Raw genomic sequence first — 23,913 nt, 5'->3', positions numbered from 1 at the left:
AGTGTACAGAGAAATTATAATCAGCACCCTGTGTCGATAAAATAGCTGCTTAATGAAGTTAAAATGGAATCTGATATTAAGATACATCTCAGTACACAACGCTTTACTCCCCAAATGTTTAACTGCAGCCATGATATCATCTGGGAATCATTAAATTGGTTTAAGATTCTATGACTGCAGTCTTGTGGTTCTGATTGCAAGTCTGCCAGGCACTGAATCCAACCCTGCTTGTTATCCTTAAAGGTACAGAGCTATAAGAGAAGCACTGCATTTTTCTGTCATACCATCCCCATGCACGCCTCAAAAAGACTTGACTTGAAACTCCCACAGTACCTTGCAGAGACCCCTCGTGCCGCGAGGGGCTTGAGTGAGTTAGTGTAACGCAGCAGCTTCTTTTGCTCCACCTTATCCAGGATATTCTTGCGGAGCACACGGGCGAGACTGAGTTCGCCATTACACACTAGTGTGAACACCAGGTCCATGAGCTGTTTCAAAATGTCCTCGGTCAGCTCTACCAGGCTGGAAGACACAGAAGGGACAAAAGAAATTTGTCAGCTCAATAATGCAGTCAAAAGGTAACAAAAGAAGGACAAGGGGGAACAATAACTACTCACCACAGCTCATCTACCACACGAACCAGCACGAAGAACGTGTTCTTGCTGACTCGTTTCTTGAAGGTGTCTGGACTATGGCAGAACGTGGTATATGTGCTTTGTGGTTAAGGACAGTGACAACAGTGTTTAATGTGGAATTAAAAAAAAAAAGCTTGATACTTCATGATACTTCCAAGAAGTGGCAGATGAATGAATCATCAATTCATCAGGGACTTGTCCCAGTAGGGTTCTTACCCAAAATAAGTGAACTATGAATATATAACACATTACATGTTTCCCTTTTAAAAAATAATGCATTTCTTCACTCATTTACTTCATGTAAAAGGTAATCAGTTACACTGCTTGTTATATCACTTCTGCATTACTCTGCAACATCACGTTGCAGAGTAATCACACACGCCCACATATCTAGCCCTATCCCAACAAGGAGTACATACACAACATCTTTCTTTAATATTTGAGTATAAGGACAAAGTCAGCAGTGAAGAGCACTTCACAAAAAACTGTCATGGCAACAGCAGTGTACTGTAGGGATACTTACAGACAGATAATGCTCACACTATTTTGTGTAAGGATTCCTAAATAGAACTGAAGTCATGTTTGCAGAAGTTTTGCATTTGTTTCCAGCTTTGGTGTGGTTTTCCCTTTACAGTCACATTCTTTTCCATTTATGTAGTAAATAAATTCGAAATAATTTGCTTATTAAACGGCATCAAAGGTATGTTATGTACATTGAAGAAATCAAGAGTCACCTTAGTTCAGACAGGCCACTGAGCCAAGCTCTGGATAAAGAACCTTCTACTCAATCAGCTGGCAAATCTTATATGAAGAGTGCTGTTTGCTTTAGCTCGACTTCTGTAACTGCAGAGCTGTAAGCCACTTTGATACCCACCTCCACTTTAGCTTCTCTTGTTTTCCTTGATTCCTGCTCTAAGAGTTGTACTGTGAGGTGAGAATAATGGGTACCTGTCTAGATCACCAAGGTAACTTGTGTGTTCAGCTTTTTGGCTTAAAAATCGACTGTGGGTGCCACATTTTCTCTGTTATTTCAAACAGCATCCTGCAAGTCTACACAAGGAATATGTATACATGCAACCATGAGGCCCAGCTTTGAAGTTACAGCAGTGGAAACCATGCATCGCATTTTTTCCTGGAATTTGCAATGCAGAAAATCTTTAATTTCTTGTTATGTTTGGTCCTAATCTACTGAACAGTCTCCCACACTCTGCTTTTATTAATTAGTGTCCCACTCTGAATGCTGAACTATGGTGCAGGGCGTTTTTGCAGAGTCATTAGCCTCAACACATGGCCAGAATACCTGCAGAGCTCTTAACGGTTTTAATGACAACTGCTCTTTGTCTATAAAGTTGAGCCAATATTGTAAAGACCTCATCATCATTTCTGACAACCACCTGAGCCTGAATAATTTGCCGAGTCTTGTTTTATGCAGCTTAGGAGTCCCAGCAAGGTCAGATCAATTTTATCCAAAAGTATAGACGCTTTCATCTCCTTTAGGTTAGATTATTGCAGTTTGTTATACACTTGTTTGTGGAAACAACGTTTACAGAGCACAGCTGGACTAAAATGCAATGGCCAGACTTCTTTACTAAAACCACACAAAAAGCGAACACATCACCCCTGTTTTAGCTTCTCTTCAGCTAATTCTAAAACACTAACTTATAAAGTGTGCTGTGGGTTTGCACCAAAGTACATCTCAGATCTGATACGGGAGGTGCCCGGTTATAACCCGAGGTCCTCAGTTAAGACTCTGCAGGGTGACCAGGCGCCCACTCTTTGAAACAACCTCCTTGAGGAGATCAGACTTACTATGGTTTTTCAATCCCTCCTAAAAATGTATTTTTACGGGCAGGTATTGTCTTATAATAATGTGGCTCTTTTATGGTTTTAACCATTGTATCATCTTTCCCCAGCAATGATGTTTTAATTATTTTATATTTGCTTTTAATTGACCTGTTTTCTATTTTTAATTTTCTTTATTGCTCACTTTTAATCTCCTTGTGCTGCCAGTATTCCTACACCTATTACCGTTTCACTTTTATCTCTGTTTGTCTTGTGATGCACTTTGTAACTTTGATCTTTCAAAGGTTCTATTTAAATAAAGTTGATTTTTTTCCTTATGCTGCTGGAATTGCAGCTTCTAGAAGACAGATCAGAAAACTGATCACATAGATTTTATTGGTTATGTATCATCAAGAATACCTATTTAGTCAATAAGATTTAAACCAGGCTATGAGACAGAGTCAGAGCTGAACACATCGATCTGCCTTTAAGGCTTATGCCTTTAAGTTTCAGAGCTCTGATGTGCAGCAGTTACAGCAGCACAGAGAGCACACAGAGCAGTAATATAAATATATTAACATATTTATATTTCCCCTCTGTGCGCTTCTGTTGACCAAATCATGAAATGTGCAATTTTCTGCAGCATTACTCTCCGGTCCTCAGGACAGTCTTATGATCCATTTTGTGGAGAAAGAGTCAAACAACACGTCAAACATCCCTTTTACAGGAGCCTGAAGCAGAAAGCCTGGGTTAACACAAAAAGCTGATAACCACCATTGTGACACTTATGATCTCCCACTGGAGTTTTAGGTTCTGGCAGGCCAGCTAATGCAAAGCAAGCCTCCCCATATCCACCATGCTTAGAAAAAAAACACCTTTTTGAACTCAACCTGGAGCTTTGCTTAAGTTCTGCAGATGTAAGTGATGATTTTTTTTGACTTGTCCTGCCTGAACTCAGAAAACACAACAAACAAAGTAACTGATTAGACAGTGTAATGGGACCGCTTTATGTCTACATAGACATGCATCATGTGACTACATCACAATGGCATAACAAATACACATTTTCTCTAAAATTCAAAGGCATGTGTGTTTGACACAAGACTGTTTTTGCCTGTTCCCTTTAGCTTTCTGTGAGCCTCAGTGTCTTGTATAAACAATGATCGTCATTAGGCAGTAATCACTGTCATTACCGTGTTGCTAATTAATTCCTGCAGTAAAAACAATAGAGCTGTGACTAACTTATTATCAGATATTCCACTGATGATATGCTCAATCAGTTGATTAACTGTCTAGTCATTAAGACATCGGGACAAAATGCAGCTTATCAAAATTTCCCCGAGTAGGTTTGCAGTGACGCAAGTCTGCAACACATGATTAAGAATGACTTATTAAAGCATCTCCTAATTTGTCCAAATAATAAGTTTGGCCATATAAAGTTAACGATGAAACACTGCAGAAGTAATGTGTTTAGTCTTCAGTGGAGTGCTAAATATTAAGTCCAATACATGTGATGTCTAAAATCCATCCATCCATCCTCTTCCACTTGTCCAATTTAGGGTTGGAGGAGGTGGGCTGGACCCTGTCCGAGGTACCACAGGGCTGGACAGGTCGCTAATTTGTCGCAGGAGCAACACAAAGAGATGGACAACCATTCTCACTCACATTCACTCCTATGGCCAATTTAGAATCACTAGTTAACCTGAGAGAACCCACACTGCCCCTAATGTCTCACTTTTTTTAATCATTAAAAATAATAATAAAAATTAATAAAAAATAAAGAAATAAAATATAGGAAAAAAGTATGAATATAATTTAAGTGAAAGCTCTAAAATGAGCAAGCAGGATGAACAAGGGTCTCCTTGGTAAATAAGGATTAAAGTGGGAGAAAGAGCACTCTGTCAACAACAACAACCAAACAAAAAAAAAAAGGTCAGAGTGACACGTAGAGTTATTTGAAAAGGATATCTGTAGTGTAGCTTCTTAATGAGGTCCTCTGGGGTTATAAAAGTCCTATATGTAGTCAGAAAGGCTTCACAGTACAAAACGAGATCTGTCGAGCAAGAACAGAGGGAAAAAGGCAGCGTGTTTCAGTCGATGTGCAGCCAGTGTTTTCAGTTACTTAATTAAAGCTGACAGCACATCATCAAATGTGAAGGGCTGACACGCTGCAAAAAAACTGAACCGCAAAGAGACAGAAAGCTATTTAAAACACCGTTCAGAGGAAAAATAATAACACAGCAGTCGAATTTAAACAAGTACACATAAATCTGTCTTTGACTCTAATGTAAACGCACAGCTGTCAAAGCTGGCAAAACAAATCTGTGCCAGTGACCCAGAAGCACAGTGACACACTGCACAACATAACGACTGCGATGCTTTGCGTGTGCTGTACTGTACCTTTGCGGTCTGTTTCTGTAGCGTGGACTAATAGGATGTCCCCTGATCCGGCGCGGACGTCGGGGCCGTCGTCATTCTGCGAATATTAAGTAGCGGGCGAGGTGCGGCAGAGAAATACGGAGAGGTGGGTGAGAGTGAAAGGAGGAGGAGGAGAAGAAGAAAAGAGTGGTTAGACTTGGGATGGAGTGATGCAGTCTAGCCCAAAATGAAGCACGCACATTTCCTTCCCCCTCCCCGACCCCTCCTGTCCTGCACCAGCTCCCTAACTGATGACGGAGAAAAAGTCTAGATCTGTGCGTGACACAGATCGCCTCTGCTGCGATATTTCTTGCACGACACCTCTAAATCTCAGCAAAGCTTTACACCTTTCCTCCTTACATTTCTGATCGCTCCCCGTCTCTTTTAAAGCATTGCTGTCACACTGGCCCTAACCTTGCAGAGTGGCGAACAGCATTTTCACACATCTGTATCTCTGTATCTAACCCTCACACTGCACCACACAGGACAAAGGAGGAGGAGGAGGATGGAGCAGCAGCAGAGCAGTCAGTTTTTAGATCTGCAGTTTTGGAGATTGAACTCCAGAGGGCAGCCACGGCTGCTGGTGGCTCGTCTCGGGATCTGATTTCACATCTGAATGACTCACGGTGACCTTTTACCCTGAGCTGGACTAACAGGATGAAGCGTGCTTTGTACGCTGGTGCTGCTGCACACTTCTGTTGTCGGTGGATTTCTAAAAACAGCACACAGGCCTCAAACAGCTGTCCCCTTACTTCTTGTTTTAGTGTTATCCTGCTCATGATCTCCTTGTGGTCTATGAGGGCGAGCTCATCCACATCTTCTTCATCGCTCCCAGCTGAATCAGTCGCCTTTTGCCTTCTGAAAAACCACACACACACACACAGCCATCATCAAACATGTTCAAAATTCACACTGTGTGCTAGAGTGGAAACAACTGATTATTTTGCAAAAAATTATATTTCACAGTTGTGCTAACTAGCTCATCAAATGTGAAGAACATCCTTTCTGCAATACCTTTCCTTATCCAAAACCTCTTTGCTATTGGTGGATGGCATCTGAGGGGTGGGGTCTTGAAGGACATCATCAGCCGCGATTGTTTCCTATTTGTGGAAAGGGGGGAAAAAATAAATAATTAAATAAGCATCTGTAACATCATCACTGATGAATGACCCCCACGCAGCAACAGGAGGCTGCGTGGCTGTTGATGGCATCAGAGGGACCACTAGGACCTCATGCAACATGTTGGCAGAGCAGAAATGGTGAATGGTTTATCTCAAGGTTTACAAAGGATGTTGTCCCCATTAGTGCTGATGCAAATAAGGTGTTCCTTCGTTGTGAGTAAGGAAAAACCCGACAGATGATACCCAAACCAGAACAACACCACAGGGTAGAAGCACCCAATGTAGAACCACAAACACAACCACACTTCCATACATCATCCTAATCCTTTGTTCTCTCTCCCTCTCTCTTTCTCACCTCACCCCAACATGCCTTAAAATCCCAAATGCACAAGCTGCCCCAAGGTAATACAAACACCACTGTACACGCACGCACATACACTTGTCGCACATGCACAGGTGCACAACAACTGTTATGAGAAGTGTTACTGGAAAACCGAAAACCAGTAAACCATTGAGAATCCCTCAGCAGCGACATGTTAGGTGTTAGATTGGAACATGGTTAAACGCTTGTTACAGTTAAAGCGCAGCCAGTGAGAGAGAAAGGGAGAGAGAGAGAGAGAGAGAGAGAGGGATGGCAATCAGCAGCCAGGCATTCATAACAACATACACAACACGGACATCTTTTTTTCCCCCCACAGACACCAGCCGAAGCACACGAGTCCCTTGCAGGCAAAACCCTGTGAACCTCAAGTCATGCTCAGTCAGGTTTGGCCACGTTCACATTCCATCTCTTCGCCATCGCTCCAGGAGATGAATCAATAAAAGCTGCTCGGCGCGCAACAGATGTGAGACTGACATCTGCCGACCGTCGCTCAAAATCCCTCCAATTGATTCATACCCCTGAAGTGATGGGGATGTGCAAATGGAATTGACCTTTCACCTCCCCACCCCGTGCCGGTCAGCTACTTACTCTGAGGGAGAGAGGCAGCTCCCCATTGGCCTGGCTGGATGAGTACAAGTTGACATACTCCCCCTCCCCACCCTCGTCGTTCGCGCTCTCGCTCTATGGGAAGAGAGGAGGGACACAAACCGAGGCGTGAGGGCGGCAGAGAGTGTTTGCTAAGGGTGGAGCAGACGCCGAGTGAGAATGTGTGGCTAAGGAGGAGAGATAGCAGTCTAGTCGAGGTCTGGCGCTCTACAGAGAGTGATGTGCTTTCCAGTTCTGCTTACTTGTGACCACCAGGTGGCACTGGAGTGCGTTAGATACAAACAGGTAATAATATTTACTGGCAAGAAGAACATGCAGTGCAACATGCTCCACTGGGATTCTTTTAAGGACCAATAATCAGACAGCAGACAGCTTGTGAGCAGTGATAATGACAACAAGATACCACTAAGAGAATGAGTCACTGCGTTATTATTATATGAGCAACAATACTGTACGCCAAACAGCTGTGATCTAATACCAATCTGCCAGGGGAAGGGATCCAGCATCACATTTTTTTCCCCCCCTTTTAAATCTGTTTCACAGAGCTGGTTCAAAAGTATTCCTGCTTGTGCTTCCAACATCTGTCCTTTTTTTGTAAGCTCACCGCTGAGGTGTGGAGAGAGTCAGTGAGAGAAGACTCAGAAGGAAGACAGACAGCCATAGAACCCACTGAGCCAGCCAGGGAACCGTTGGGCCCGCCCCCGCTGCCATCCAGAATGGTGGCATTGGTCAAGGCAACCTGGTCCAAGCTCTGTGATTGGTGGAAAAGAATGAAAGCAAGAAAGAAGACAAAACAAAATGAAAAGGAAAAAAAAAGAAAAAGACAGGTCTAAGAGATCAGAAAGAAGGAGGCAGAGCAGGTAGAAAAAGATTCTGCACAATGGGAAAAAGACAGCAAGGGAGGGGGGCGTGTTCACCTCATACCTCCAAAACTTCCATTAGCCTTTGACTATGGGAGTGATGTGCCTGAACATGAATTGCACGCACACACGCACACACACACACACCTAAACTAAATACAACATAAACATTTCCAGAGGGGTAACATGGAAGCTATAAAAAAGGGCTTGGCTTAACAAGGACAAGGATAAGCCAGCATCAGCTCTCAGTGTGCATCTATGTTTCAACAAGCGATGTCTAAATGTGTGGTGGCTCATGTGGCCACTAAAAAGATGCCTGGCAGCAGGGAGGTAGCAGTAACTTGCTCTAACATGTTGCACATAGCAGCCCTGTCTCAGCATACCAGCACAGAGTGGTGCAAACACATAGATCACTGGCAAACACGCAGACAAATGAAATGGCACGCTCATGCACAGCCGAACAGAAACCGGAACCGAAGAATCTCATTCTTCTTTTACTTTGCAACGCAAATCTCGAAAATCCTCCCAAAACTGTGAAATTCCTCTCCGCTCCTTTAACACGTCATCCCTCTCGACATATGCAAAGCTGCTTTCCTGGAAGGCTCCCCCCCCCCTTGACATTCCCCCAAAAACCATCATGCCCTGACGATTTGAGGAATGCAAACATTCCACAGAAACTGGCAAATGGGAGATGTGGAAGTGTGCATGTGTTTAGGAGAGGGAAAGGCGCTCGCAGCACGGAGGTGAGAGGGACAGAGTTAATAGTCAAGAGGCTTCATGGTGGAGGGTGAAGTAGGAGGAGTGGAAGGAAGAGCAGTCGAAATGGAGGGAATGTGTTTTCCATCAGATCCATCTGCTGCTGCATTCCATTGGAGATACCCTGAGGGAGACCCACACCATGTCTCAGCGTGCCTCACACACTGAGGGGTCACCATGGGTCAACCCTCCAAAAAATACTGACCGGAAGGCTGTAACACACATCCCAAATCTACTACAAAGTGCTTACTTGAACACAGCACTGATTAGCCTCAAGCTAACCCTTAAAGAAGAAGCTGATGGTTGAAATGAAACAAAAAAAGACCTGACACACTCTCATGTGATGTTCCGATGGGCTGCTTTGTACCTACAACTCAATAACTGAGGCACACTGAAAAGAAGAAAAGGATCAAATACAACCTGTAGAGGAAGGCTTTGCACACAAACTCACAAGCTTTGCTAGCAAGAAGCTGCACACAACTACAACAAATTACTCCACAGACTCATTACCACGCAAAGCACACAATAATAAACAATATATATATTTTTTAAAGCAACAACAAAAATCACACAGTTAAAACAAATGCACGCATGGATGGGTGGAGCAGCAAATCTAACTGCACAGCAAACAAATCACAAACGCCCGAGGGTGTCGTCGGGAACGTCAATGGTGCAGGCGTAGATGAGCAAGACTGTATTTACATATGGAGCACACACACAGGGTCAAGCCACCCCTGGACACAGCACCCAGCCAGAGTGGAGAATGGAAAGTTCAAATGCACGGGGTGAAGGAGGGAAGGGAAGGGGGGGGCGGGGGGAGACTTACCGTGGGTGTGGTCATGGACGCCTGGCCAATCAGGTAGGAGTTAGAAACCGATATGCTGAGGCCCAGCCCAGAGCCCGCCTCCTCCATTGCCGCCACAGACGGCTGGAGGTGGCAGGAGAGAGAGGAGGAGGAGGAAGAAGAAGGGGAAGAGGAGTGGGAGGCCTGAGAGGGAAACGAAGACAAAGAATGAAAGAAAGAAAGAAAGAAGGAGTGAGAATAAGAGGGGGTTGAGGAGAGGTACAGATGTGGGGAAAAAGGGTGTTAAAAGAGAAAAAGAGAAGAGGGGGCAGTTGATTACACTAGGAAGCGAGACTGTATTAGAGCAGATTTAATCAAAGGTCAGCAGTGGAGCAGTGAAGTTAAGTGGTAAAAGCGTAGGAGGTTTTTCTAGTACAGCTGAGAAGCATCAGCTCATTGGCTGCAGATGGAAATACAAGAGAAGGGAAAATGTGTCTGATTATGAATCTTCTCTATTGTGTTTTCCTGGAAAACCTTAATTACTGCAGCACATATGACGTGTTCAGGTTACACGCATTTATATTGACTCTGACAGCCCACTACACCTTTTGATGTCCTGAGCTTTAAGAGCTTTACAGAAACCAGGCCAGCTGCAACACGCTCTAAACAGAGCCAATATGATCCGCTCTAGTTTTTTTTTTTTTCCCCACCCATTTCCTTATCCACACGGCGGCTGAATTGACTTTTTTTTTTTTTTTTTTGCAAAGCCCTGTAAAGTTGCCAAAGCGTGTAAGCCTGGAACATGGGTTTATGGAGGAGGCAAACAGGCTTAGTCCACTGGGCCACGAGCTCATCAAGTCCAAAACACGAGGCCAGATTAGGCCTAGGGGGCAGGAAGGCGGAGATGAGCGCAAGCCCGACTGTATGCTCAGACAAAAGAGTGATAAAAATAAAAGTTGGGCGCCTGGCTCAAAAATACACAGGGGTCGATGGCAGAAAGGGGGCAGCGGATGAAGGTGGTGGGTCTGGGTAGGCAGCCATTCAGCCACAAAGTCTGTTTCTCTCTCTGTGAATTTGTACTGTACCCCGGAGAAGCATGTCATCTGCTTACTGTCCACAAATGCGCAGTCATATTTGTGAACAAAAGACGACTGTGTTTCTGGAAATGTGGCAAAATGTGGATCATCTACCGTGAACACAAAATATTTATAAAGCTCTCTAGTGGTGATTGTTAAACATTTGATAAAAGTAACATTAAAAGCCCCCCAAAAAACCTTGTTCTAAAAATCAAAACATTTTCACCACTACATAAAAATGAAGGCGCCAAAAACTCAGCTGATCTGCTTCACTAGGACTGTGTGTTCCCCACCTCATAACTGCCATTAAACTACAATCCAAAAGCTGTTAAAGTGTGACTGGTGCACAAAAAGCCCCTCTTAATTTAAAGTCGTTAGAGAAGCACAGAGAAAATAACTAAGATCACATGGAAAGTAACCAATAATGTTCCAGATTTGGTAGTATATAATGTGCTAGTGTGAGAACGCATTGCTTGATAGCAGTGTGCCCTTCTTTTGCTGCAACTTATCCTGGTGTGTGTCTCCTCCACTCTCTCCCCACTGACTCATTGTCAGACGGTTGTCTCAATTAACCCAGACGCCGACCCAGATTAAGATAAGTGGTCTGGATCTGATAAAGGCCGGCCTTATCTCCAACTAACAACCAAACACCTCCACGTATGTGCAGATGTCTGCTGCGGTTACAGAAATGGAGAGAGAAGAAAGAGAGGGAGTCGAATAGGTGAGGGAGATAACAAGAGAAGAGGAGGCTTGAGAGAAAATTGATGAGGATTACCGCTGGAATGCACTTGCAGAACGCATTCTTTCCCCTACTCTTTGCTTCCTGCCGGCAGGGACCACCACCACTGCTGCAGACGGCTTGTTTGTATTCTTCACACGGGCTCGCGACGCTTTTTAGCAATTCAAGGTGTAATTTCATAAATTGCAGTTTCATCAACGAACACTTCACCGCTTCAAAGTTTTGCTCTAAACGGAACTGAATGATTCCAGGAATTTAAATTACAGCTTTGCTCACGCGGCCCAAATGAGCAAACCCGGCTATTTTATCTGCTTCAGGCCTTGAGAATTTATGAGATGTGGCGAAATATTAAAGGAACTGGGAGTCGCGGCCCTTTGAAGTAGAAAGGTTTCTTACCAGTTGTCTTTGCTTTGGTGGCAAAGCCGGGGGCTGCACCGGCTCGTGCACTGAGTCGGTGCTGCTGAAGGAGTCGTTGAAGCCGTAGACCTCCTGGAAGCGCTTGTTGCGCTGTTCATAGATGCTTTCGCTCTGCGGCATCTGGTAGAAGACAGAAGGCTGCGGCTCCGAGTAGTCTTCCACAAACTGCATGTATTGAAGGACTGGAGGAAAGAGATTGATTCAATTAGGAAACCTGTGTTGTTTATTTTGCTTAAGGTTCCAACTTTAAGAAAAAATAGTTATTATTATTCTCTCGCTCTCTTCCAAAGTGTGTCTTTTGTCTCATCTTCTTCTCCCCATCCCCAACCAGTCACAGTAGCTGGCTGCCCCACCATAGGCCTCTTTCTGCTTGAGGTTCCTTCCTGTTAAAACAGAGTTTTTCCTTCCAGCTGTCGCCAAGAGCGTTCTCATAGGGGGTCATTTGACTGTTGTGATTTTCTCTGTATTACTGTAAAGTAATACAATTTGAAAGCAATTTGAAATTAACCTTGACGTCTAAAAAAGTGTAAATAATCAGTATTGCTCATGCAAGATGGGAGATATAAAATACAAGAGATCTAAAAAGGAAAAAAAAACATAAGCGTGTCACAGCGAAGTGTTGAGTAACCACACAATAACATTTTTCATTAAACTCCGTCTGCGTGGTTAACACCCTGGTGAGTCAGACATTTTGCTAAAAATGTCCTAAAGCCCATGAATGCATCACTATGACATCATCAGTTATTTTCCTGGGTTTGACAAAGCTCCTCGAATGACACAAACCTTATTATATAGTGATTCTCACTGGGTTAACAGCAGTGTGCATATACTGCGCTTTACATCAACCAGGACTCTGGAATGTGATTAAAAAAGCAGGAAGGGCAGTCTGCTGCTGGGAATGACATAATACAGTAGCATGAGAGGACGTGATGTAGCAGTCGGGCGAGGAAGTGACCATCCACTGCCCTCTGTGCCCCTGGAGCCGAACCCATTGTAGCACATCCTGGTATTCACTTCCTGCCTCTATTCACAGAGGAATATTTCCTTGACATAAACTGCGGTGCAACAAGTGGATGACAAAGTGCACTGAGCGTCCTTTTCCAAATCTCGACTTCAGTCTTTAACCTTTAATCTTACTTTACTCATTTAAAGGTCGTCCTTCTTTCTAGACCTAACCACTGCATCATAATGTCTCCTGCCCCTTTTCTTCCCCCCTCACTTACTGTGTTTGCTTTTCTTTTCTGGCAGTGGCGGTGGGCTGGCAGGGACATCTGCATTCTCACTGGCAACGTACTGGGAAACAAACACGCCCCCATTTGTTTGGGGCATGGGTGAGATGGGTGTGAAAAGGGGGAACGGTGGCGTGGGATGAAGTTCCTCTTCCGACAGGTTGTCGTACTGTGAGGGGAATCGCTCGTACAGCACCCTGGACCCACTGTCGGAGAAGGACGACGTTTGGGTGCTGCGCCGCTTCTTCATCGGCAGGGCAGGGGGTGCGCTGATGCGGGAGGACTGTAAGGGGTTAGTCTGATTGGGCTGGGGGGTCCAGTAATCTTGGTGCTGGGGTGGGGGAGCGCTGAAGCGTGGATGCGAGGGGTGCTGTCCAGGAACGGGGGAAGAGGACTCGCTGTGAGACTCGGGCAGGGGGCTGAGGCACCCCCCGACTGGTATTGGGGGCAGGTTTTCCCCAGCTGACAAGTCCTGGTGGAGGAAGTCATAATCTGGGTCGTAGTGATCTGTGTTGTCTGCAAAGATAAAGAGAAGATGATTTTTATTTACATTTACATTACATTTTATTTTTTTTATTTAGTTCTTCATATTTCATCAACAACTAGTGTTGAAAATATTAAGGAACCCACCCCCTTTAGTCAATTATAATAGCAGGAGCTAACACAGCATATTTACCTCACAGTTGAACTTTTGACTGTTTTTTTTTTACTTTTGTACATTGTTAACATTTAAATATGCACCCATCTTTAGTATTTTGAGCAAGCAATTTGACCAGCATAAGAAATAAAATAAGCAATTCAGCGCTGAATAGCTGGACTTCTTACCGAGCGTCTCACAGCTGGTGTTCCGAGAACACTGCCCGCTGTCCTGCTCTATGGAAGAAAGCTGTTCGTCGGATTTGCTGAGTTTCCCCATGCTGCTGCACGGTGAAAGACGGGGAGAGTCGCCACCGTACGAGTGGCTTCCCCCAGAGAAACGCCTCTGAAGGAACTCCTGTTCATACTCCTGTTGTTGCAGAGACACTGAAAGGTTAGTTTACTTCCTACAAATACGTACTGCATTTAGGGTTTTAAAGTAAACTAATGGGATGCTATAATACAGTGCTGTGCAAAAGTCCTGAGCCATTATTTTCTATTGGTATTTTGTAGGAAAATGGGAAACAGGTGCAGTGATTTATTGAAACGTGCAAACATACATGAAAATACAGTACACAAAGCAAAAATGGAGGTTGTACAATTTGAACAAGTATATATAATATGACTTGATATACTTGATCACAGCCTGAACTCTCTTTGGCAAAGTTTCCTTCTGATTTCTTTAAGTAGTCTTCAGGAATAGTTCTCCAGGCTTCTCAAAGGACATTCAAAGCTTTGGATGTTGGCTGCCTTTTGTTGCATTCTCAGTCAGGATGATCCCACACTGCTTTAATAAAGTTGAAGTCTGGACTCCATGACTGATAGTGTGTTTGGGATCGTTGTTATGCTGAAAATGAAGCTGCTGCCAATCAGATGCTTTCCAGATGGTGTTGTTTGATGGATCAGAATCTGACTGCACTTTTCTGCGTTCATAATTCCATCCGTTTTGACAAGATCTCTAACACCACTGGCTGAAATGCAGCCCCAAACCATTACAGATGGCAGTAACATGTTTTGCAGACGGCTGTAGACCCTCACCTCTTGTGACCTTCTCTCATGTACATACCAATGACGACTGGAATACATAATTTCAAATTTGGATTAATCACCCCATTTGACATGTTACCACTAATTTTCAGTCCATTTCTTGTGTAACGTGGCATCCGTCAGCCATTTCTCCCTGTCCTCCTTCATTATAAATGGCATCTTGACAGCCATCCTTCCACTGAGACCATTTGTGATGAGACTTCAGCAAAGCAGACCGATGAACTGAATGGCAGGGTACTGTTTCAGGTCTTTGCTGGATTCTTTCTTATTTCTTAAGGGCACGACTTTCAGATACTCCACACCAGGTTTTCAACTAATAGATGTTTGGACTCAAAACAAAAATTCTATTTTATGCCTTAAAAAAACAGAGCAAAACAAAACAAAAAACTATTCATATTAAAATGGTCAGGTACAAGGACTGGATTGAAAAAGAGTGAAAAAACAGCCATGGAAGTCTGGAGAACTAATGCTCAAAATGACAAGAAATTCAGGTGCCTTGGAAGCAAAATATAAGGAAATGAGGGGTGACTCAAGAGTTTTGCACAGTACTGTAGATCACTGGACGTTAAACCCTCACCTGTCTGTGGTCACTACACGGGAGGCTGGAGCCACGGCTCATCGGGGCGACCACTGCCACTGGTGTAGGTGAAGGGGCTGACTGTCGCTTCTTAGGAGGAAGAGCTGGTGGAGGACTACAGACGGATAAACGGAGAACAGCAGAATAAAAAAAAGAAAGAAAGCAAAACAGGAACAATGAGCGTTTTGTCTCAAAGTTAAAAAAAGGTCAATCAGGCAAGCACGCACAACACGCAGTTCCTGACATGTATGCACACACACACACATAAAAAAACAAAACAAAAAAACATGTATATATACATGAACACACACACACATTATCATCCCTCCTCTGGACAGTGAGATGAAAAGTGAGAGTGTTTCATGTTAGGCTCTCTCCTGCTTGTCAAACCTAAATTCTCTCAGTGAGTTAATATCATCCAAATGAGGCGACGAGCGAACAGAAGCGACCATGACATGGAGGCCAGCGAAAAAGGACACTTCATAGGGTCAGTCATACACTCTCATGCACTGGGCGGTCTTCTGATTGGATGGGAAGGTCTTCAGGGAATACCCAGGATGACACAAACTTTAAACCATGCAAATCAAAAAGCACTTTCATCCAATCCAGAAGTTTTATGGGGAAGGGGGGAGGGGTGGGATGTTATTATGGAGACAGATGATCCTAAGGGGCTAACATACTTCTCCTTCTGAGAGGGTCTCCTTTGGCCAGCCTCGGCACTCAACTGTGCTCTGTTCCCAGAATCCAAAAAATGGGAAAAGAAAGAAATAAATACAAAAAAAAATGACAGACACAGCAGAGAGAGTAAGGAAGGAAGAGCAACAAACAAACTACTGATTCAGACTTTTAAGGCTCGAGTATAAAAAGTCTTAATAGTTCAAACCTCAAAGAAAACCCCTTTGAATTCCATACCACAAAAGCTTCCTTTACTCCTTATTTGTTACTCGCGAAACAACTTGAGAAAAAAGACAAGTTACACTGAAACAGCTGCAACGAATAAATGCTTTGTGGTGACGGTACAAATGGTCACAAAATAGTTTCGGTGACCTCTGACCGCACAGCCTCAAAGCCACCAGACAAAAATAAGGCGACAGGAAATCCTTTGGTTTCTACGGACTTTATCGCCACAGCGAACGTTTCAGTGACGTCTGCTCAGCTGGGAGAAGTATTGATACTGTAGCCCTGCTCACTTAAACACAGAGAATCTGCAATATCACACCCACAGCTGGAGCGCTTTTACCCTCACCTGAGCTCAGCCATTTTGGCTTCCGGTAGTGGGGGTTTGGGAGGTGCTACTTCCTCGTCTGGTACTTCAGGGGCAGCTTCCACAGGAGCGGCTGCCGGAGCCGTCTTACTCGAGACCTCCTGCTCCCGATCTATCAGGGGCATCTCTGCTGACACGCTGCTGCGTACGTAAAGAAAAAAAGCAGATTGAGTGACGGGACATACTCGGAGCGCCTGAATCTTCGTAATCCTGCGAGTGTGCTCTGCGCTCACCTCTCGGCTGTGACAGCAGGTGCTGCTGGTTTATTAGGTGTGGTAGGTGACGGCTGTTCCTGCTTCTCTATGGTCAGCTTCACCAGCTCCTGTTCACAGACAGACAACGCAGCCAGTCTCAGTCTCCTCTGAAAACTCCACTTTAGCACACTGCCACATCATTTTCAGCACAGGGCCCATACCTTTACTCCATCCAGCACCGCTTTGATGACATTGGTGACAGAAGCCACATTTTCCTTATCGTCCAAGTCAATCCCGTCAAGCATCACCTGGTCGGCCCAGCGGATAAGGTTGGCCAAACTCTGATATACGCGGCTGTGGCAAGATGACAGCGCCGAACTGTTTGACGAGAAGAGGAATTCGGAGGGGGGGGGTTGCGGTGGTGTACAGTACAGATATGAAGCACATCATGCACAGGAGGTGAGAGAAGGTGGGGGAAAGCAAAAGTGAGGAAGGAGAATGATCCAAGAGGGCACAACAACAAGGCGTGAAGAAGGAGAAGGAGGAGGGGAGGGGGAACATGTTAGGCTGCAAGTGAGAAAAATCACAGAAATAAGACACATGCTATCTACTGTCTATTAACAAACAGTTTTGGGGGGGGATTGATTGGAATTGCTTAGGCTACAAGCTTGAGGCTAGGAATAAGGCTGCTAGAGCTCACAGGAGAATGTAGGGAAGTGGGTGTTGTTTCACCATTTAGCAAATCATACTTTGAGACTTAACACTAAGGTGTGGCAATGGCCTGTACCAACACGCAGCGACTGATTCACAGTGCAGGAATATCCTTCCAATGTCTCTGCACGGCTTAGTCCTTAAGCGAGTGGGAGAGAACTGAAGCTATAGAAGTAGGGAGATGGTGGATTGGACAAGTATGGGACGTAGATCACGCTAGAGCTGAGGAGATCTAGAGTGATTATAATTCATGTGGCTGACTAGACTTTGTATATACTAATACAGTTTTAGCAAATAAGCTCTCTACTTAACTCTCACTAGAGTTACATCTATTTGACTCAAATTAAATTAAATCCCTGAAACCAAATATACTGCACATGTAGCCAATGGAAAAATGGTTTTAATCGCTAAAATGGAAACTTAACAGATAATATTATGAAACAATATTTACTTACTGTAGCTTATTTGCCAAAAGACATACAACTTAGAGTTGTAAAGTAACTATAATGTAAACTTTTACTGGGATCTATCGAGATTTGGACTCGGTAAGATTGAGTTCAAATCTTAAAATATGGCTGCTGCTCAGTTTTCCAGCAACACTCCATCAACTGCTTCTAAACACAGTGCTCTGACCTTTGACCTCCATACTTCATCTGTAACGATGGGTGAGAAAAAAGGCACAAAGACAAAGACAGAGAAGTTCCAACATGTCCTGGCAAAAGCTGTCCACAAAAAACTGCAGCCGGGCTTACTTTAAAAAAAAAAAACAACAACAACAAACACACAGGGGAAATAAAGCAAACTGACTCGTGCTACGGGCTGATATATCTCAAAGCTGAAATTAATTTCTGTTCCACAAAAAGAAATGTGTTAATGGAGAGAGAGAGCAGCAAGTGATGTGAGCTTATACAACTTCAGATTTCGAATCGGGGGAGCCTCGAGGTGAGCCTGCGAACTTATCAATCTTCACAAGCTCCTCGCTGACAGGAAGGCAGCGTCTTTCTAGTCTGAACATGTGACCGAGCTACTTTACAAGCTGCTTCGAGAGGCAAGAATAATAAGAATAAACTGAGAAGTGATACAGTGTCACTAATATAAATCTAAAGTGGGGAAAAAGACTGCAGAAAGAATATTATAACACTGACCTATATTTTCTATTACCCACCTGTGCTGTATCCGCGCCTCTACCTGCACTAGAGGCAAGATTGCTTCAAGCACCTTGCTGGCCGAGCCTGGAAGCATCTCCAGAACCTTCTTCTCCACAACCATTTTGTCCACGATTGTCTTGAAGTAGCGCAGGGCACTGACCACTTCTTTCTCCTGCTCCTCCAGCCTACTAACCTTCTAAAAAAACACACAACAAAAAAAACCACAACCACAAAACAGTGTCTCAGGATTAGACTGCAAAGTACATTTTTATAAGAGAAGTAAATAGTTACTATTTAGTCTGGGCTCTGTGCATTGGGTCTGCTACTCCTGTGGTTTGCTCACAGTTCAAAGCATCATCTATCAAGTGATGTGGCTTTGAGTGATCTTGGTGCTCCTGCAAAGAGCTCTTTGAGCCTCTCTAGTCTTTCACAGTGGGACTGCTGAGGAATATACTCATTACACCAAAAGCCTTAAGAGCTAACAGAGTTCATTCACGACGCAGCGCGGTTCCATTCGCGCCTTTATAGGTTTAGACACCTGCTGAAGCACAGCCAGCCGCCACAGCGACTGGGAGGCTGTGGGAACCAGCAGGGAAACCCACGTGCGGACACAATGGAATAGAGGAGCACAAAACATCTGACAGGAAAACAACCGCCTCGCAAAGAGGCAAACAAATACACGGAATAGGCGGGAAAGCGTTGGATTTCCCACAATACACACATGTCTGCTGGCGCACACAAACACACACACCTTGTTAGTAGGTTTCTCAGTACTCTTGGCCGCTGGCTCGGGCTGCAGTTGCTTGCCCTTCTTGGATGGAGTCCTCTTGATCTTGGGAGAGTGGAACTTGTCCTTCAGGATCATGGTGAAAGTGGACAGATGGGACCGTTGCGAGTCTGTGGACGAGAGAGGGAAAACACAGGAAGTTGAGTGGTCAGTTACGGAGGAGAGATTCTCAAGGGGGAGGTGGGGGGTGAGGAAGGGGGTTTGAGGATAGAAATTAGATGTAAGCAGATGGCACAAGCTCAGTGAAGTGCTGATATCACTATCACACAGTGGTGCTCAAGTGAGGAGTTGAGCACCAGCAAGACTCCAAAAAGGAAAACTGGAGTCTTTAATGCTAACACAAATCTGCTGCTCAAGCTCATCTAGCAGCTCATTATTTGTACAGATGTGAGGGAGACGAGGCCAAAGCAGACGAGTGTGCCTCTGCTAGTTAGTGCAGAGATGAAAATGACTTTACAGGATTACAGAGACAGCAGTTTCATAATAGATGAGTTATTTAGCAGAATTCCAACTAGTTCATAGCAGTGAGGGTTTAGTTGAGAGGAGTCCACACTCTGTTAATCCTGGGATTAACAGAGTGTGGACTCCTCTCAACTAAATAAATAAGCCTTAAGATAAATAAGGTGCTCCCTCATGTTGTCCTTTCACCTCTTTGTCTCTCCCCTCCTATCTGAAGCTGAACCAGGAAATAAATACTAATAAGAGCAGTGGGAGCTGACAGGACGAGTGTGGGTTTTTATCAGCGACAAAATTACACCTTTATCTGCTTTAATCTCCCTTGAGCGCCGCAACGGCGGGATGTGGCATTCTGGGGCCATCAGCGTGAAGGAAAACAACCAAAAAGACTGCAGAATAGCAATCAACAGCAGGAAAGAGCCACAAACCAGACTTCCAGTGGGGCCGTGCTTTCATCTGCACCATTGATCGACACGGCACGCAAGCATCCACCCCACTGTTCTATCGCTAATCCCCATCATCCTTTACGCCCAGCGCAAAGCCAAAGTTCGCCAAGACGGCCAAGGACGTAGCAAGAACGGCTGCCGTAGCATTTCCTGAGATTAGGCATGCGTGACCCCTCGTCTTTTGTTCTTACGCAGATTTTTTAATTTTTTTTATCCCAGCTTCACGCACAAAAAAAAAGAAAAAGAAAAAAAAACTCCAGGTGAATTTTTTTTTTCGGGATGGGGCAAGCATTAGTAAGTTATTCGTGTCGCAGAGAGAGAGGATTGAGCAAAACGCAGAGTTGCTGGAAATCTCTTTCATGACCGCTCATCGCTTTTAATCTGAATTTGACCCAGTTTCTAATATCCAAATCGGTTGAATCAATCACATATAGATGTTTCAACGTGTTTGCTTTGCTGGGGTAAAAACAAACTAACTCAATTGTAACTTCATGAGCGGTTGTTTCTAGGGAGAGAGTAAATTCATGCCACTGTGTGACAGAGATAGCACATTTTATTGGTATGCTGTGCCTCTCCATTTCACACAGTCAGTGGAGTAAAGAAATAACAATGTCTAGTCAGCTGGGCAGGATTTAAGGAGAAGGAAGACAAGTTTATCAAAGAAGACAGAGCAGTCACTCGGTGCGATGAAGACCCTGCAGGAAGGGACAACCTTCTCATCTGCACTGCTGTCTGGATCTACACTTTGTAGTCACGCCGCAGGGGATGATGTAGTCCTTCAGAACTCCAGAAGAGCATGGTCTGAATAGCACAGCTAGCGTGAGAGATTATTTTACACCCCAAGGCTGTACATACAGTGTTAAGTCAGTTTTGCCACAAGCCAAGACACTCTCCTGGCTGGACTTCGCTTTACAGAGTCACAGACTACATGTAGAGTAGTGAGTATGTTTTTGATTGCACATCAGCCTTCATATAAATTCAGCCCCCCCCAGAATCCCCTTAATCTGGGAGCGTGCACAGGGGATTGTGTCGGACATCACAAAAACGCTGCACCCTCTCACTCAACTGCAGCTTACACAGGGCTGAAAGGAGTGTGTGCGAGTTTACAGCTGCAACTCAGCATCGTCCCAGCCCCAGAGCTGAGAAGCAATGACACGAGCACAATGAGTGCATACGATCGATACAGCTGGTGACCTCAGACGCCACATCGCGGTCCCGAGGCTCAGCTGTTTATCAGGCGCACAGGGCTGGTTCCATCAATCCTCCGCTCCCCTATTCACTTCTCAACCCAGTCTTTTTTTTCCTCTTTAGTTCTTGGGAGCAGAAAGAACTGGAAGTCTGGCTCAGCATGAAAATGACATCATCAACAGAAAGAAATGGACACTGTTAAAGTCAGCAAGCACGAGAGAGAGAGAGAGAGAGAGAGAGAGAGAGAGAGAGAGAGAGAGAGAGAGAGAGAGAGAGAGAGAGAGAGAGAGAGAGAGAGAGAGAGAGAACACAGTGAAGTGCTCTGTTATAGTCATGCAGCCCCCCCTTAAGTATCCACCCTCCCCTCCTCTGTGAGAGAGTGCGCAGCCAGGTCCTCTCCTCAGCTTCCTGCCTGCTGCTGGCCAGAATTATGATGTCATTGGTTGTAATGTCTCAGACAGATCTGACGAGTCATCGACGAAACAAAACAGTGAAAGAAACTTTACAGTTAAACCGTTTTGGGGTGGGATAAAATTGGAAGTTGTGTAGGCGCTAATACTGTTGTCGTCTTCTACCCGTAGATTCTGGCAGCCTGGAGAACAGTAAAACTGTCTCAGTGCCAAACTGAGACTGGAGACTATTCATTTCTGCACCTCGAACACTCAAGCGCCATGAATAAGTCCAAATGGAAGCACATTTATGCACTTAACTCCTGAACAACCTGAGGCACTGTTAGATTACCGTCACTAAAAAGACTTCAAAGCATCCCATGATCCACCTTATTAGAGTTTCTGCCAGTTTTTACTTTTTACATAAAATGCAACCCATTTTCCAGCCTCTATTTTCTCAGGTTTTTAGGCATATTTATGATGAGCACATAAGTGGCCAAACTGGGACTTGGATCATGTCTCAATAACTATAAAACCAACCTTGTTCCCAACCTTGGGGACCCAGGACCCCATTTTGCGGATCAAAGTAATTGGTGCAACCGCTATACTGAAGGCTTTAAACAATTTTTAAAAGCCACAATTTGGTTCCAGTCTTCAACATATCAATCTACGCAGCTTTACACCATTTCAAATATTACTTCAAAGCCAATACTTGTGTTTTTACTACTTTAAAACTGCTTTGAGAGACCAAGGGGATTAAAGAAGAAGAATTAATTTGAAGACTTAATATGTGATGCCTTGCCTTTGTTGATTTCTATTTGTGGCTTCCATATCCATTTCAGTGAAAAGTAAAAACTAAAAAAAATAAAACAGCAGAGCCTAACTGACAAACATCAAAGTGGGTTAGGCTTCCATAAAAAAAAAAAAATCTTGGTTTATCTCTTACATTGTAAAATGCTTCAGTCCCATGAAGAACTGAAACCAAACAACCCCCAAACCCTCACGTCACACTGCAAACTCACAATTACGCGTAAACCTCCCGCAAAAAAAAATCCCCAGTGCGATGAGTTCACAGTTCATGTGAACGCCACAGTGGTAAAACCTTATGACAATCGGTTCGTGTTAGTACTGGTAGCAAAAATCCAAGACTGTAGGATATGTGAAAAAATGACTATAACTGACATTGTTAAGACTAAATAGCGAAGGATTAAACAAGTAAACATCTTTTTTGGAGGCTTTTAAACTCTGCAGACACTTTGCTGCTCTTAAAGGCCTTGGGGACATTTAAAGCAAACACTTGAGTCTGAACAACTCTTCAACAAAGCCTGGGAGAGTTCTCATCCAACTCTGCGGTGTTAACAGATTCTCTGGGAGCTTTCTAGCTGCTGAATTGTCTGAAGGCTTTGTTACACAATAAGCAAACAGAAAAAAAAACACACACACACACATAGGGTGTAAATTTATGGATGCTTCTGGCAAAAAGAGGTAAGTGGATGCAATATACCGCAAATTAATTTTGTGTATATTTCGCTTGTTATTTGCTGGAGCCTGAAAAGACCTCTGCATTTAATTCTGCTGCCCTAAGGCAATCCACAGACACCTGCTGTCCAGGAACATTTCATTTAGAATAAGAAATAGTTTATTTAGTATTCCACCTGGAAAGGCAGCCAGTCTAGGGTTTTGTCAGCCTCACCACAGAACCATAGCTACGAGCACAATCCCTCCAGGCTAACATGATTCTGTATCAGTGTGATTAATATCTCGAAAAACTTCCTTGAACTCATGATCCTCCCAACTCGCAAGGCAAATGGTTTTTTAATAAACAGAGCTTTATTTGGAATCCTGACAGGCTGTCAGACAAAAAGACATACCTGAAGGTGCTTGAAATGCTGCTTCCTCATAAACTGAATATTATTAAATTAGGAGGGTTTTTTTCCTCTCTCCCCTTTCTATTTATAATACAGTATTTCTGAGTGGGAGGAGGTTAATTCCACCCCTGCTATTAATGGCAGTCTGTGTAGTGTGAAAAACTGCAATTTATGGAACAACTTGTTTCTTAATTGTACTTATCTTATTTATCTATTTTCCAAATTAGAAAAAAAAAATCCAGTTCTGTATTGTTGATCATGACGACTGGTGCCATATGTGTTTGTCGGGGTGTGACAGGCTGGCAGATTGATGTGGTTCCTGTTCAGTACAGGTGTGATCTATACAGGACAGCTGGTGGCCTCTTCCCTTCTCACTGGCCCTGTAGGCTTAGAGTAAGAC

General features: G+C 44.1%; 1 protein-coding gene across 10 annotated transcripts in view; it reads right to left on the bottom strand.

The window, feature by feature from the left end:
* The window catches only part of rapgef1b (Rap guanine nucleotide exchange factor (GEF) 1b), a 45,410-nt gene that overhangs the window by 3,916 nt on the left and 17,581 nt on the right, over positions 1-23,913 (bottom strand). Inside the window, exons 2-20 of one of the 10 annotated variants that reach the window (XM_063478228.1) lie at positions 19,131-19,276; positions 18,397-18,575; positions 16,742-16,898; positions 16,560-16,648; positions 16,309-16,467; positions 15,743-15,793; positions 15,063-15,177; positions 13,628-13,808; positions 12,797-13,318; positions 11,553-11,755; positions 9,384-9,545; positions 7,546-7,692; positions 6,924-7,016; positions 5,847-5,932; positions 5,585-5,690; positions 4,815-4,890; positions 4,383-4,467; positions 615-707; positions 334-519 (exon numbers count right to left, since the gene is read on the bottom strand). In XM_063478228.1, the coding sequence (XP_063334298.1) occupies positions 334-519; positions 615-707; positions 4,383-4,467; positions 4,815-4,890; positions 5,585-5,690; positions 5,847-5,932; positions 6,924-7,016; positions 7,546-7,692; positions 9,384-9,545; positions 11,553-11,755; positions 12,797-13,318; positions 13,628-13,808; positions 15,063-15,177; positions 15,743-15,793; positions 16,309-16,467; positions 16,560-16,648; positions 16,742-16,898; positions 18,397-18,575; positions 19,131-19,276 (2,836 nt within the window). Of the gene's footprint in view, positions 1-333; positions 520-614; positions 708-4,382; positions 4,468-4,814; positions 4,891-5,584; positions 5,691-5,846; positions 5,933-6,923; positions 7,017-7,545; positions 7,693-9,383; positions 9,546-11,552; positions 11,756-12,796; positions 13,319-13,627; positions 13,809-15,062; positions 15,178-15,742; positions 15,794-16,308; positions 16,468-16,559; positions 16,649-16,741; positions 16,899-17,864; positions 17,885-18,396; positions 18,576-19,130; positions 19,277-23,913 lie in introns of those variants that run through there. The other 9 variants (XM_063478229.1, XM_063478232.1, XM_063478230.2 and 6 more) reach the window with 9 other exon arrangements.

The sequence above is a fragment of the Pelmatolapia mariae genome, linkage group LG7 (genome assembly GCF_036321145.2).
Source record: "Pelmatolapia mariae isolate MD_Pm_ZW linkage group LG7, Pm_UMD_F_2, whole genome shotgun sequence".
NCBI classification, from domain to species: Eukaryota; Metazoa; Chordata; class Actinopteri; order Cichliformes; family Cichlidae; genus Pelmatolapia; species Pelmatolapia mariae.
The sequence above is the reverse complement of the archived record's forward strand: the minus strand, read 5'-3'. Positions and strand labels throughout refer to the sequence as shown.